Source organism: Haliotis rufescens, unplaced genomic scaffold, assembly GCF_023055435.1.
Source record: "Haliotis rufescens isolate VD_foot unplaced genomic scaffold, xgHalRufe1.0.p SCAF_6, whole genome shotgun sequence".
NCBI lineage: Eukaryota > Metazoa > Mollusca > Gastropoda > Lepetellida > Haliotidae > Haliotis > Haliotis rufescens.
The window spans coordinates 60,779,681-60,793,936 of NW_025964334.1; the positions used below are offsets into that span (position 1 = coordinate 60,779,681).

The 14,256-nt window shown below is 48.8% G+C and overlaps 1 protein-coding gene across 9 annotated transcripts in view; it reads left to right on the plus strand.

The window, feature by feature from the left end:
* The window catches only part of LOC124124850, a 112,595-nt gene that overhangs the window by 10,521 nt on the left and 87,818 nt on the right, over positions 1-14,256 (plus strand). For all 9 annotated transcript variants that reach the window (XM_048385529.1, XM_048385532.1, XM_048385534.1 and 6 more), the window contains exons 3-8: positions 5,467-6,042; positions 7,932-8,192; positions 8,750-8,917; positions 9,684-9,947; positions 12,070-12,330; positions 13,304-13,489. In XM_048385529.1, coding sequence (XP_048241486.1) covers positions 5,467-6,042; positions 7,932-8,192; positions 8,750-8,917; positions 9,684-9,947; positions 12,070-12,330; positions 13,304-13,489 — 1,716 coding nt within the window. The remainder of the gene's footprint in view (positions 1-5,466; positions 6,043-7,931; positions 8,193-8,749; positions 8,918-9,683; positions 9,948-12,069; positions 12,331-13,303; positions 13,490-14,256) is intronic.

A 14,256-nucleotide genomic window follows, 5' to 3' on the forward strand; every position in this document is an offset into this window, starting at 1 on the left:
ACAGTGTATACAGGTGTATGTAGGCTATCATGAGTAGTGCTTCGCGGTATCAGTGTATACAGGTGTATGTAGGCTATCATGAGTAGTGCTTCACGGTAACAGTGTATACATGTGTATGTAGGCTATCATGAGTAGTGCTTCACGGTAACAGTGTATACAGGTGTATGTAGATTATCATGAGTTGTGCTTCACGGTAACAGTGTATGCATGTGTATGTAGGCTATCATGAGTAGTGCTTCACGGTATCAGTGTATACAGGTGTATGTAGATTATCATGAGTAGTGCTTCACGGTAACAGTGTATACAGGTGTATGTAGGCTATCATGAGTAGTGCTTCACGGTAACAGTGTATACAGGTGTATGTAGGCTATCATGAGTAGTGCTTCACGGTAACAGTGTATACAGGTGTATGTAGATTATCATGAGTTGTGATTCACGGTAACAGTGTATGCATGTGTATGTAGGCTATCATGAGTAGTGCTTCACGGTAACAGTGTATACATGTGTATGTAGGCTATCATGAGTAGTGCTTCACGGTAACAGTGTATACATGTGTATGTAGGCTATCATGAGTAGTGCTTCACGGTAACAGTGTATACAGGTGTATGTAGATTATCATGAGTTGTGATTCACGGTAATAGTGTATACAGGTGTATGTAGGCTATCATGAGTAGTGCTTCACGGTAACAGTGTATACAGGTGTATGTAGGCTATCATGAGTAGTGCTTCACGGTAACAGTGTATACAGGTGTATGTAGATTATCATGAGTAGTGATTCACGGTAACAGTGTATACAGGTGTATGTAGGCTATCATGAGTAGTGCTTCACGGTAACAGTGTATACAGGTGTATGTAGATTATCATGAGTTGTGATTCACGGTAACAGTGTATACAGGTGTATGTAGATTATCATGAGTTGTGATTCACGGTAACAGTGTATGCATGTGTATGTAGGCTATCATGAGTAGTGCTTCACGGTAACAGTGTATACATGTGTATGTAGGCTATCATGAGTAGTGCTTCACGGTAACAGTGTATACAGGTGTATGTAGACTATCATGAGTACATGTAGTAGTCCCCCAACACAAGGCATGTTGTAGTTGTAGTCCCCCAACACAAGGCATGTTGTAGTCCCCCAACACAAGGCATGTTGTAGTTGAAGTCCCCCAACACAAGGCATGTTGTAGTTGTAGTCCCCCAACACAAGGCATGTTGTAGTTGTAGTCCCCCAACACAAGGCATGTTGTAGTTGTAGTCCCCCAACACAAGGCATGTTGTAGTTGTAGTCCCCAACATAAGGCATGTTGTAGTTGTAGTCCCCCAACACAAGGCATGTAGTAGTTGTAGTCCCCCAACACAAGGCATGTTGTAATTGTAGTCCCCCAACACAAGGCATGTTGTAGTTGTAGTCCCCCAACACAAGGCATGTTGTAGTTGTAGTCCCCAACATAAGGCATGTTGTAGTTGTAGTCCCCCAACACAAGGCATGTTGTAGTTGTAGTCCCCAACACAAGGCATGTTGTAGTTGTAGTCCCTCAACACAAGGCATGTTGTAGTTGTAGTCCCCCAACACAAGGCATGTTGTAGTTGTAGTCCCCAACACAAGGCATGTTGTAGTTGTAGTCCCCAAACACAAGGCATGTTGTAGTTGTAGTCCCCAACACAAGGCATGTTGTAGTTGTAGTCCCCAACACAAGACATGTTGTAGTTGTAGTCCCCAACACAAGACATGTTGTAGTTGTAGTCCCCCAACACAAGGCATGTTGTAGTTGTAGTCCCCCAACACAAGGCATGTTGTAGTTGTAGTCCCCCAACACAAGGCATGTTGTAGTTGTAGTCCCCCAACACAAGGCATGTTGTAGTTGTAGTCCCCAACACAAGGCATGTTGTAGTTGTAGTCCCCCAACACAAGGCATGTTGTAGTTGTAGTCCCCAACACAAGGCATGTTGTAGTTGTAGTCCCCCAACACAAGGCATGTTGTAGTTGTAGTCCCCCGACACAAGGCATGTTGTAGTCCCCCAACACAAGGCATGTTGTAGTTGTAGTCCCCCAACACAAGGCATGTTGTAGTCCCCCAACACAAGGCATGTTGTAGTTGTAGTCCCCCAACACAAGGCATGTTGTAGTCCCCCAACACAAGGCATGTTGTAGTCCCCCAACACAAGGCATGTTGTAGTTGTAGTCCCCCAACACAAGGCATGTTGTAGTTGTAGTCCCCCAACACAAGGCATGTTGTAGTTGTAGTCCCCCAACACAAGGCATGTTGTAGTCCCCCAACACAAGGCATGTTGTAGTTGTAGTCCCCCAACACAAGGCATGTTGTAGTCCCCCAACACAAGGCATGTTGTAGTTGTAGTCCCCCAACACAAGGCATGTTGTAGTTGTAGTCCCCCAACATAAGGCATGTTGTAATTGTAGTCCCCCAACACAAGGCATGTTGTAGTCCCCCAACACAAGGCATGTTGTAGTTGTAGTCCCCCAACACAAGGCATGTTGTAGTCCCCCAACACAAGGCATGTTGTAGTTGTAGTCCCCCAACACAAGGCATGTTGTAGTCCCCCAACACAAGGCATGTTGTAGTTGTAGTCCCCCAACACAAGACATGTTGTAGTTGTAGTCCCCCAACACAAGGCATGTTGTAGTTGTAGTCCCCCAACACAAGGCATGTTGTAGTTGTAGTCCCCCAACACAAGGCATGTTGTAGTTGTAGTCCCCCAACACAAGGCATGTTGTAGTTGTAGTCCCCAACACAAGGCATGTTGTAGTTGTAGTCCCCCAACACAAGGCATGTTGTAGTTGTAGTCCCCAACATAAGGCATGTTGTAGTTGTAGTCCCCCAACACAAGGCATGTTGTAGTTGTAGTCCCCCAACACAAGGCATGTTGTAGTTGTAGTCCCCCAACACAAGGCATGTTGTAATTGTAGTCCCCCAACACAAGGCATGTTGTAATTGTAGTCCCCCAACACAAGGCATGTTGTAGTTGTAGTCCCCCAACATAAGGCATGTTGTAGTCCCCCAACACAAGGCATGTTGTAGTTGTAGTCCCCCAACACAAGGCATGTTGTAGTTGTAGTCCCCAACACAAGGCATGTTGTAGTTGTAGTCCCCCAACACAAGGCATGTTGTAGTTGAAGTCCCCCAACACAAGGCATGTTGTAGTTGTAGTCCCCCAACACAAGGCATGTTGTAGTTGTAGTCCCCCAACACAAGGCATGTTGTAGTTGTAGTCCCCCAACACAAGGCATGTTGTAGTTGTAGTCCCCCAACACAAGGGATGTTGTAGTTGAAGTCCTCCAACACAAGGCATGTTGTAGTTGTAGTCCCCCAACACAAGGCATGTTGTAATTGTAGTCCCCCAACACAAGGCATGTTGTAGTTGTAGTCCCCCAACACAAGGCATGTTGTAGTCCCCCAACACAAGGCATGTTGTAGTTGTAGTCCCCCAACACAAGGCATGTTGCAGTTGTAGTCCCCCAACACAAGGCATGTTGTAGTTGTAGTCCCCCAACACAAGGCATGTTGTAGTTGTAGTCCCCCAACACAAGGCATGTTGTAATTGTAGTCCCCCAACACAAGGCATGTTGTAGTTGTAGTCCCCGAACACAAGGCATGTTGTAGTCCCCCAACACAAGGCATGTTGTAGTTGTAGTCCCCCAACACAAGGCATGTTGTAGTTGTAGTCCCCCAACACAAGGCATGTTGTAGTTGTAGTCCCCCAACACAAGGCATGTTGTAGTTGAAGTCCCCCAACACAAGGCATGTTGTAGTTGTAGTCCCCCAACACAAGACATGTTGTAGTTGTAGTCCCCCGACACAAGGCATGTTGTAGTTGTAGTCCCCCGACACAAGGCATGTTGTAGTTGTAGTCCCCCGACACAAGGCATGTTGTAGTCACGCGATGTGATCTATTCGAACGGGTTATTTCTCGCCAAGTAACTGTCAGCCGACAATAGTTAGCGATGTTTTGAGTCGGGTGTGGCGAGGCAGTGGTATTTGTAATGGAAATGATCTGGAGGCGTGTACGACCAGACAGGTGGTACACAACATTCCTGGGACTACCTCGCAAAGAACTTTAACAAAATATACATTGTGTGTATAGAGCAATGTATGATTGTCGAGGGTGTTTTATGAATAATACACTGTATTGTGCAAGCTGTCCCTGCTCGGAGACTACAGTGATATTTATCAGTTTGTGACAGCAAATGTATCGGATTGGTTTACTCCATTGATGACACGACCCATCACATGACAAACACGTGGATACCACAGTATATGACAGTGTAAAATGTATCATACAACAATTGTCTGATACCCGCCAGGACGGTCGGGTGGCCTAGTGGTTAAAGCGTTCGCTCGTCACGCCGAAGACCCGGGTTCGATTCTCGACATGGGTACAATGTGTTAAGCCCATTTCTAATGTCCCCCGTCGTGATATTGTTGGATAATTGCTAAAAGTGGCGTAAAATCAAACTCACTCATTCATACCCGCGAAAGGCTTGTTGGATTTTAATTTTATTTGTCAAACAGCTGTACATTTATCGTCTATTTGTAACACATTTATAAACAACAAATGGTCAAATAAACTGTGTGCAAGATGTTGTGCTCAGTAGGGTCATGATGGGGGCGAGGGAGCCAGCACTCGTCACTTATCAGGCCCTCTCATCTTGTTTTGTTAGATCAGATGTGGGATTCATGTTTTGAATTTGACTCATAGCACAAAACAAATTCTCAATATGGCTACTTTAATATCCACGTTTTGCTAGAACGGGGCAGAGGAAATACCGAAAGTTTCAGTTCGTGAATGTGAGATGGTCTGTGATGATATTTTGTCGGAATGATTTCAGTACAATGTGACCGAGGAGTTTAGGACAGTGTGATATTCTGTTGCAGATTGCTTCCACCTTATGAGGCAGTATGATATTCTGCTGCAGATTGCTTCCACTTTATAAGGCAGGATAATATTCTGTTGCAGATTGCTTCCACTTTATAAGGCAGTATGATATTCTGTTGCAGATTGCTTCCACCTTATAAGGCAGTATGATACTCTGTTGCAGATTGCTTCCACCTTATAAGGCAGTATGATACTCTGTTGCAGATTGCTTCCACCTTATAAGGCAGTATGATACTCTGTTGCAGATTGCTTCCACTTTATGAGGCAGTATGATATTCTGTTGCAGATTGCTTCCACCTTATAAGGCAGTATGATACTCTGTTGCAGATTGCTTCCACCTTATAAGGCAGTATGATACTCTGTTGCAGATTGCTTCCACTTTATGAGGCAGTATGATATTCTGTTGCAGATTGCTTCCATCTTATAAGGCAGTATGATATCCTGTTGCAGATTGCTTCCACCTTATAAGGCAGTATGATATTCTGTTTCAGATTGCTTCCACCTGATAAGGCAGTATGATATCCTGTTGCAGATTGCTTCCACCTTATAAGGCAGTATGATATTCTGTTGCAGATTGTCACGCCATCTATGACGCTGTGTTAGTTGTGGATGGATCGGAGAGTATTGGCGTTGATAATTTTAAGATTGTGAAGAGAGCCCTGATGGAGTTCGTGAACACAACCCTGCAGACTAACGAGGACGTCCACATCGGCGTTGTGTTGTACAGCACGACCGTCGCGGATACCGTTAACATGACCTCTGACTGGGCGTTCCTGGACGACAAGATCGACAACATGGCGTACCCTGCAGCGTCCACATTCACCGACCACGGTATCGACGCGGGGACTGATATGCTACTGAAACAAGGCAGGAAGGTCGTCCCTCGCATCATGATCGTCGTCACAGATGGTCTCTCCACACGGCCGGAGCGCACGTTGGAAGCTGCTCAGAGGGCTAAAGACAACAGCATCACCATCTATTCTGTTGGGATAGAGATCTATGTGAAGGCGCGAGCAGCCATCTTGGAGCGATATCAGCATGAACTGGCCAGTATTGCGTCAGACGAAGGTCACGTTATCCACCTTGCAGATTTCAAAGATTTCGAGAACACTGCCCCTGAAATCGCAGAGAAATTCTGTGCTGTGGTTGGTTAGTATGATTCTCAAAATATTTCAAATCTGTCTTTAAAGTTTAATATAGGATCTTGTTCTGGACACACTCAACCCACGCCATCCCACACAGACGCACAACCGTCACGCACCCACAAACCAACTGTCCTACCTCTATCCATCCCAACTCCATGCCAAACACGCAAACCCCTCATCACATCATACACAATACCGCCCCCCCCCACCCCCCCCACCACCACCACACACACACGAAAGCACTCACACCACACATGCACAAACCCATGCAACTCACACAGCTTAAATCCCTCACTCCGCAATCTTACACACACGCACACGCAAACACACGCTATCTGTCTCTCTCACACACACACTCACGCACGCACACGCACGCTATCTGACACCCCGTCCCCCACACACCACAGCCCCCCCCCCCTCTCTCTCTCTCTCTCACACACACACACACCCTCTCTCGTACACACGCACATACACGCTTTCCCTCTCGCTCTCACCCACCCCTACCCACCCACCCCCACCCCACACCCTCTCTCTCTCTCTCTCAAACACACACCATCTCGCTCACAGACACTCGCATATACCCTCTCTCTTTCTCTCTCACACACACCCTCTCTCTCTCTCTCCCTCACACACACACACACACATACACACCATCTCGCTCACAGACACTCGCACATACCCTCTCTTTTTCTCTCTCACACCCTCTCTCGCACACACACTTTCTCCAGCACACACACGCACTCTCACAAACACACACACACTCGCTATCTCTTACACACCCTCTCTCTCACACAAGCAGATAACACTCTCTCTCACACATACGCACACACACTCTCTCTCACACACACTCACACACAGGCACACACACACACCTTCTATCTCACCGCCCCCTTACACACACACCCACCCACCCACACACACACACCCACCCACACACACCCACCCACCCACCCACCCACACACACACACACACACCCACACACCCACACCCACACACACACACACACACACACACACACACACACACATGCTCTCTAGCACACATGCTCAAACACACTTCACTCTTTCTCTCTCTCTCACCCCCCCACCCCCACCCCTTTTCTCTAACACACACTCACACACACCCTCTTTTTCCTTCTCGCACACACACGCTATTTCTCACATACCCTCTCTCTTTCTCTCTCACACACACCCTCTCTCGCACACACACACTTTCTCCAGCACACACACGCACTCTCACAAACACACACACCCTCGCTCTTTCTCTAACACACACTCGCACACACGCTCTTTCTCTAACACACACTCACACACACTCACACACACCCACTTTTTCCTTCTCGCACACACGCACACACACGCTATTTCTCACATACCCTCTCTCTTTCTCTCTTACACACACCCTCTCTCGCACACACACACACACACACACACACACACACACACACACACACACACACACACACACACACACACACACACACACACACACACACACACACACACACACACACACACACACACACACACCCTCTCTCGCACACACATACGCTATTTCTCACATACCCTCTCTCTTTCTCTCTCACACACACCCTCTCTTGCACGCGCGCGCACACACACACACACACACACACACACACACACACACACACACACACACACACACACACTCTCTCTCTCTCTCTCTCTCTCTCTCTCTCTCTCGCACACACACACGCTATTTCTCACACACGCTCTCTCTCACACATACACAAGCACAAGCACACACAAGCACACACAAACACACACACACACACACACACACACACACACACACACACACTCTCTCTCTCTCTCTCTCTCTCTCTCTCTCTCTCTCACCCACGCCCACTAAATGTCTATCTGCGCTTCCAGCTGAGGTGCTGAAGGGTCTGCAGAACATGACGGTGTACGAGGGTGAAAGCTTCACCCTGACGGCCGAGATGAGTCACATCGCCGTGGTGGGGGGCAACTGGAGTCGGAGCGGAGAGCTCCTCACTGCAGGGGGCAGATACAACATCTCCAAGAATGGGTCCTTCCTCTACTTCACCGTGGAGGGGGCGATGCTGTCTGACGCCGGGGACTACACCTACTCAGTGGGAGGGAAGACAGCCCATGGCTTCGTTACTGTTCTAAGTGAGTCTCTGTCTCCCCGCTAGGGTAATTGCCCTTTGCCAAAGGCAAGCTACTCTGGTCTATGAGAGCCTGTTTAAAGTCTGCCTGGCCTGTCATAACGTTATGAAGGATGTTCCCCACAGTGACAAAATGAAACAAGGTAAAATATGTCGGCCAAATCCAACTGTTTTGAATTCTGGAAAAGATCCCAAGCCGCAAAGGTCTATATGTAATCCTAGCGCCCTCGCCGACATTGCTTTCAAATTTATGTTTCCAAAGTACAAAGACCTAATATTATACCTAAGTATTGTTTTCAATGTAAATTGCCTCAATTATGTTTTACTATATATAACTGAAATGTACATGGGTCTATGGCCTCCCATACATGATATATTCTGGCACGATACCTTCACATTATATGATGCAGAATTACATGCTAATAATAAATATAGCGGAAGGTGTGCGGCCAATAACACGCTTACCGTCTTATTAATACCTCAATAATGAATAAAGTCAAAATAACAGCCCGGAATGGAGGTTTCCAGTTTTAACTGCACCTTATTTCCTTATCTGCACAGAACGTTGGAGCGATTGGTCAGAATGGAGTCAACTCCGATGTCGGGCCACCTGCGGCATCAACATCATTGGGGACAAGGAGCGCACACGCACGTGTCAAAAGCCGGAGTGTGTCGGCAGCAACAATGAAACCCTGACAGAGGCGTGCGGATCAGTCGCAGCTTGCGATGGTGAGGCTGTTGTATCATACATCCTCGACAGTCACGTGTTATAGACGGCAAACTAGTCATGATACACAATACCTTGTGTTGGGCATTTGACAAGGACAGTCTACCCATTTAGACGCAGGACCCATAACGTCAAAAGTCACACACAATATCCACATATGACTTCAGACGTTGCCAACAAGATCCACATATGACATCAGACGTTAGACACTAGATCCACAGATGACATCAGGCGTTGCCAACAAGATCCACAAATGACATCAGACGTTAGACACTAGATCCACATATGACATCAGACGTTAGACACTAGATCCACAGATGACATCAGACGTTAGACACTAGATCCACAGATGACATCAGACGTTAGACACTAGATCCACAGATGACATCAGACGTTACACACAAGATCCACAGATGACATCAGACGTTACACACTAGATCCACATATGACATCAGACGTTACACACAAGATCCACAGATGACATCAGACGTTAGACACTAGATCCACAGATGACATCAGACGTTACACACAAGATCCACATATGACATCAGACGTTAGACACAATACGCTATACACTAGATCCACTGACATCAGACGTTAGACAATATTTACAGACGACATAGCTGTAGTCACACATCAAAGCTTTAGGCACACATGATATCGGACATCAAACAAATACGTTCAGCTCAGACAATAACTCCTATCTTCAAAGATCCACTGACTCGAAACCCAACTTTAGCATTGCGTCAGTCTCTGCCTCTCTTGCAGTCACCTTCACCACGGAGCTGAACAACGCCACCGTGCGCGGGGGGGACGACTTCACGTTGACGGCCGCGGTCAGCGAGACGGACAAGACGGACTGGCAGTGGTCGAAGGGGGGCAAGGTGCTGGCGGAGAGTAGCAGGATGAAGTTTGGCCAGGATGGTTCCGGGAAATATACGCTGAATGTGGTCGCAGCCGAGACTACAGACGAAGGGGAATACACGTTCACGCTTGGAGGCAAATCAACAAAGGGTTACGTTGCAGTGACAGGTGAGAAGGAAGTTGTTCCTATTCTGAGGATGACCGGCTAATCCAAACTAGACTGTGCTGAGTTCCTTACTATTTAAGTATCACAGAATCGCCTCCCTGAAATAGGGTGGTTGAAGTCCCACACACTCACCTAACACTTCCCCGAAACAACTCACTCCCAGCACTTCCCACACCAACCCTCACACACCACACGCCACAACCGCCCTACAACCACCCAACACTTCACACAACACCACACCTGCCCTACCAACACCCAGCCCTTCTCAAACCTAAAATCCGCCCTACCCCCACCCTACACTTCACACACCCCACACCGGCCCTACCCCCACCCTACACTTCCCACACCAGCCCTACCCCCAACCAACGCTTCCCACACCCCACACCAGCCCTACCACCACCCTACACTTCCCCCACCCGCCCTACCCCCATCCAACACTTCCGACAACTAACACCCGTCCTACCCCCACCCAACACTTCCTAAACCCCACATCCGTCCTACCCCCATCCAACACTTCCGACAACTCACACCCGCCCTACCCCCACCCAACACTTCCTAAACCCCACATCCGTCCTACCCCCATCCAACACTTCACACACCTCACAGCAGCCCTACCCCCACACTACACTTCCCACACCCCACACCCGTCCTACCCCCATCAAACACTTCACACACCTCACACCCGCCCTACCAACACCCAGCCCTTCTCAAACCCCAAATCCGCCCTACCCCCACCCAACACTTCCGACAACTCACATCCGCCCTACCGCCACCCAACACTTCCGACAACTAACACCCGTCCTACCCCCACCCAACACTTCACACACCCCACACCCGTCCTACCCCCACCCTACACTTCCCACACCCCACACCCGCCCTCCCCCCACCCAACACTTCCCACACCCCAAACCCGTCCTACCCCCACCCTACACTTCCCACACCCCACACCAGCCCTACCCCCACCCTACACTTCCCACACCCGCCCTACCCCCACCCTACACTTCCCACACCACACACCAGCCCTACCCCCACCCTACACTTCCCACTCCCCACACCAGCCCTACCCCCACCCTACACTTCCCACACCCCACACCAGCCCTACCCCCACCCTACACTTCCCACACCCGCCCTACCCCCACCCTACACTTCCCACACCCCACACCAGCCCTACCCCCACCCTACACTTCCCACACCAGCCCTACCCCCACCCTACACTTCCCACACCCCACACCAGCCCTACCCCCACCCTACACTTCCCACACCCCACACCAGCCCTACCCCCACCCTACACTTCCCACACCCGCCCTACCCCCACCCTACACTTCCCACACCCCACACCAGCCCTACCCCCACCCTACACTTCCCACACCCCACACCAGCCCTACCCCCACCCTACACTTCCCGCACCCGCCCTACCCCCACCCAACACTTCCGACAATTCACACCTGTCCTACCCCCAACCAGCACTTCCGACAACTCACACCCGTCCTACCCCCACCCAGCACTTCCAACTCTACACACCAGCCCTACCCTCAACCAATCAGTCCCCACACCGCACACCCGTCCTACTCCCACTCAGCACTTCCAACTCTACACACCAGTCCTACCCAAAACCCATCAGTCCCCACACCGCACACCCGTCCTACCCCCACCCAGCACTTCAAACTCTACACACCAGTCCTACCCTAAACCCATCGGTCCCAACACCGCACACCCGTTCAACCCCCACACAGCACTTCCGACAACTCACAACCTCCCTACCCCCACCCAACACTTACGATACCCAACACTTCCTACAACCTCACCCCATCAAGCACTTCACACACCCAGCACTTCACATACCCCACACTCTCCCTACCCCCACCCAACACTTCACACACCCCGCACCCGCCCTACCCCCACCCAACACTTACCACACCCAAACTTCGCACACCCAACACCCGCCCTACCCCCACTCAGGACTTACCACACCTAACACTTCCCACACCCCACACTCCACACCCGCCCTACCCACACCCAACACTTCCTACACCAAACACCGCCTCACATTGAAAAACTCACCACTCACTCATTTGTGACTAGTCCATGAATCAACCTTATAATTGACCATACTTCTGGTTCCAGCTGAGATTCTTGACGGCCTGAAGGATATCCGAGTTCGGCAGGGGGACAGTTTTGAACAATCCGTCCTTCTGGTCGGCACTGGGTACTCGGGGTGGCGCTGGATGAAGGACGGGGTGGCCTTGGCTGAGAGTGAGAGGATCAAGTTTAGCAGTGGCGACAGTTCGTACAGGATGGCAGCCACAGGGGCCACGCTGTCAGACACCGGCAAATACGCCTTCATCGTCGGAGGGAAAACCTCCGAGGGGACAGTAACTGTATACGGTGAGCTGTGTATCTGAAAACACAGACCTTGACCTTGTTAATCGAACTTAACTTTTTCCGTGGGCGGTGAGGTAGCCAAGTTGTTAAAGCGCTCGCTCGTTACGCCGAAAACCCGAGTTCGATTCCCAGCATGGGTGCAAGGACCATTTCTGGTGTCCCCCGCCGTCATATTGCTATAATATTGCTAAAAGCGGCGTGAAACCATACTCGTTCACTTTATGTTCCATATGATGGAGGTTCGTACTCCTGTCTTGTTGATCATTGAAATTTGGTGCATTTACACTCATGGACAGAACGGGTACAAGAAATGTGTTATTTATAAAATTCCGTTTGTACGTAAAATATACTAAAGGACTATTTGCCCCGTAGTGAACACATTACACACTAACACTGCATCACCTAATTTGGTAGAATCGATCTTCAGCAACCCATGCTAGCCGTAAAAGGCGACGATGCTTGTCGTAAGAGGCGACTAACGGGATCGGGTGGTCAGGCTTGCTGACTTGGTTGATGCATGTCATCGTATCTCAATTGCATGGATCGATGCTCATGACATCAATCACTGGCCTGTCTGGTCCAGACTCGATTATTTATAGACCGCCGTCATATAGCTGGAATATTGCTGAGTGCGGCGTTAAACAAAAAACAAACAAAGGAACCTAATTTGCTCAGTGACGACTAATCTTCAATTTATGAGTCTGTGGCCTTAATCCACAGGTATTACGTAAACACTGATTAAGGAGATGAGTTGGGCAGTCGCAGGAATATATCGTTCACTTGTCATGCAAAGGTCTGGGTTCGATTCCAAACAGGTACAAAGTGTTAAACTCTGGTCGTGTGTTACCTGTGATATTTCTGGAATATTGTTAAAAGCGGCGAGAAACCTCACTCACCCACTCATGCCGATAGTAATTGACTAATAACACTTCCTGAGTCTCCGAATTTATATTTGACGCTATGACCGACTTTTCAGTTGATGGTGGATGGGGCGAGTGGTCTGCGTGGAAAAGGGTATGCTCGGCCGACTGCGGTCAGTCGGTCAGCGGGACGGACACGCGGACGCGGACCTGCACCAACCCTGCTCCAGTGAATAACGGAAGCACCTGTGATGGGGTTGCTGAAGAGAAGAACACCATCCAGTGTGACACTACAGCTTGTGGTAACTACATTGTGGCTATCGACTTACTGCCTCAGGGCCATATGGCTGGTGTCTCCGTACTTGGACTCATGTAACTTTACGATTCACATCACTTTACGATAGGTGTCATTTTACGTTAGATATCACTTTACGATACGCATCACTTTACGACACATATCCCTTGTGCACATCACTTTACGATACGTGTCACTTTACGATACACATCACATTACGATACGTTTCCCTTTACGATACGTGTCCCTTTACGATACGTGTCACTTTACGATACACATCACTTTACAATACGTTTCACTTTGCGATACACATCACTTTACGATACGAGTCACTTTACGATACACGTCCCTTTACGATACGTGTCACTTTACGATACGTGTCCCTTTACGATACACATCACATTACGATACGTTTCACTTTACGATACGTGTCCCTTTACGATACGTGTCCCTTTACGATACACATCACATTACGATACGTTTCACTTTACGATACGTGTCCCTTTCGATAGCTGTCACTTTACGATACATGTCACTTTACGATACTTGTCACTCAGCGATACCTGTCACGATATATTAAACATGGGGGCGGTCGGGTAGCCTAGTGGTTAAAGCGTTCCCTCGTCACGCCGAAGACCCGGGTTCGATTCCCGACATGGGTACAATGTGTGAAGCCCATTTCTGGTGTCCCCCGCCGTGATATTGCTGGGATATTGCTAAAAGCGGCGTAAAACCATACTCACTCACTCACTATTAAACATGACACGATGCGTA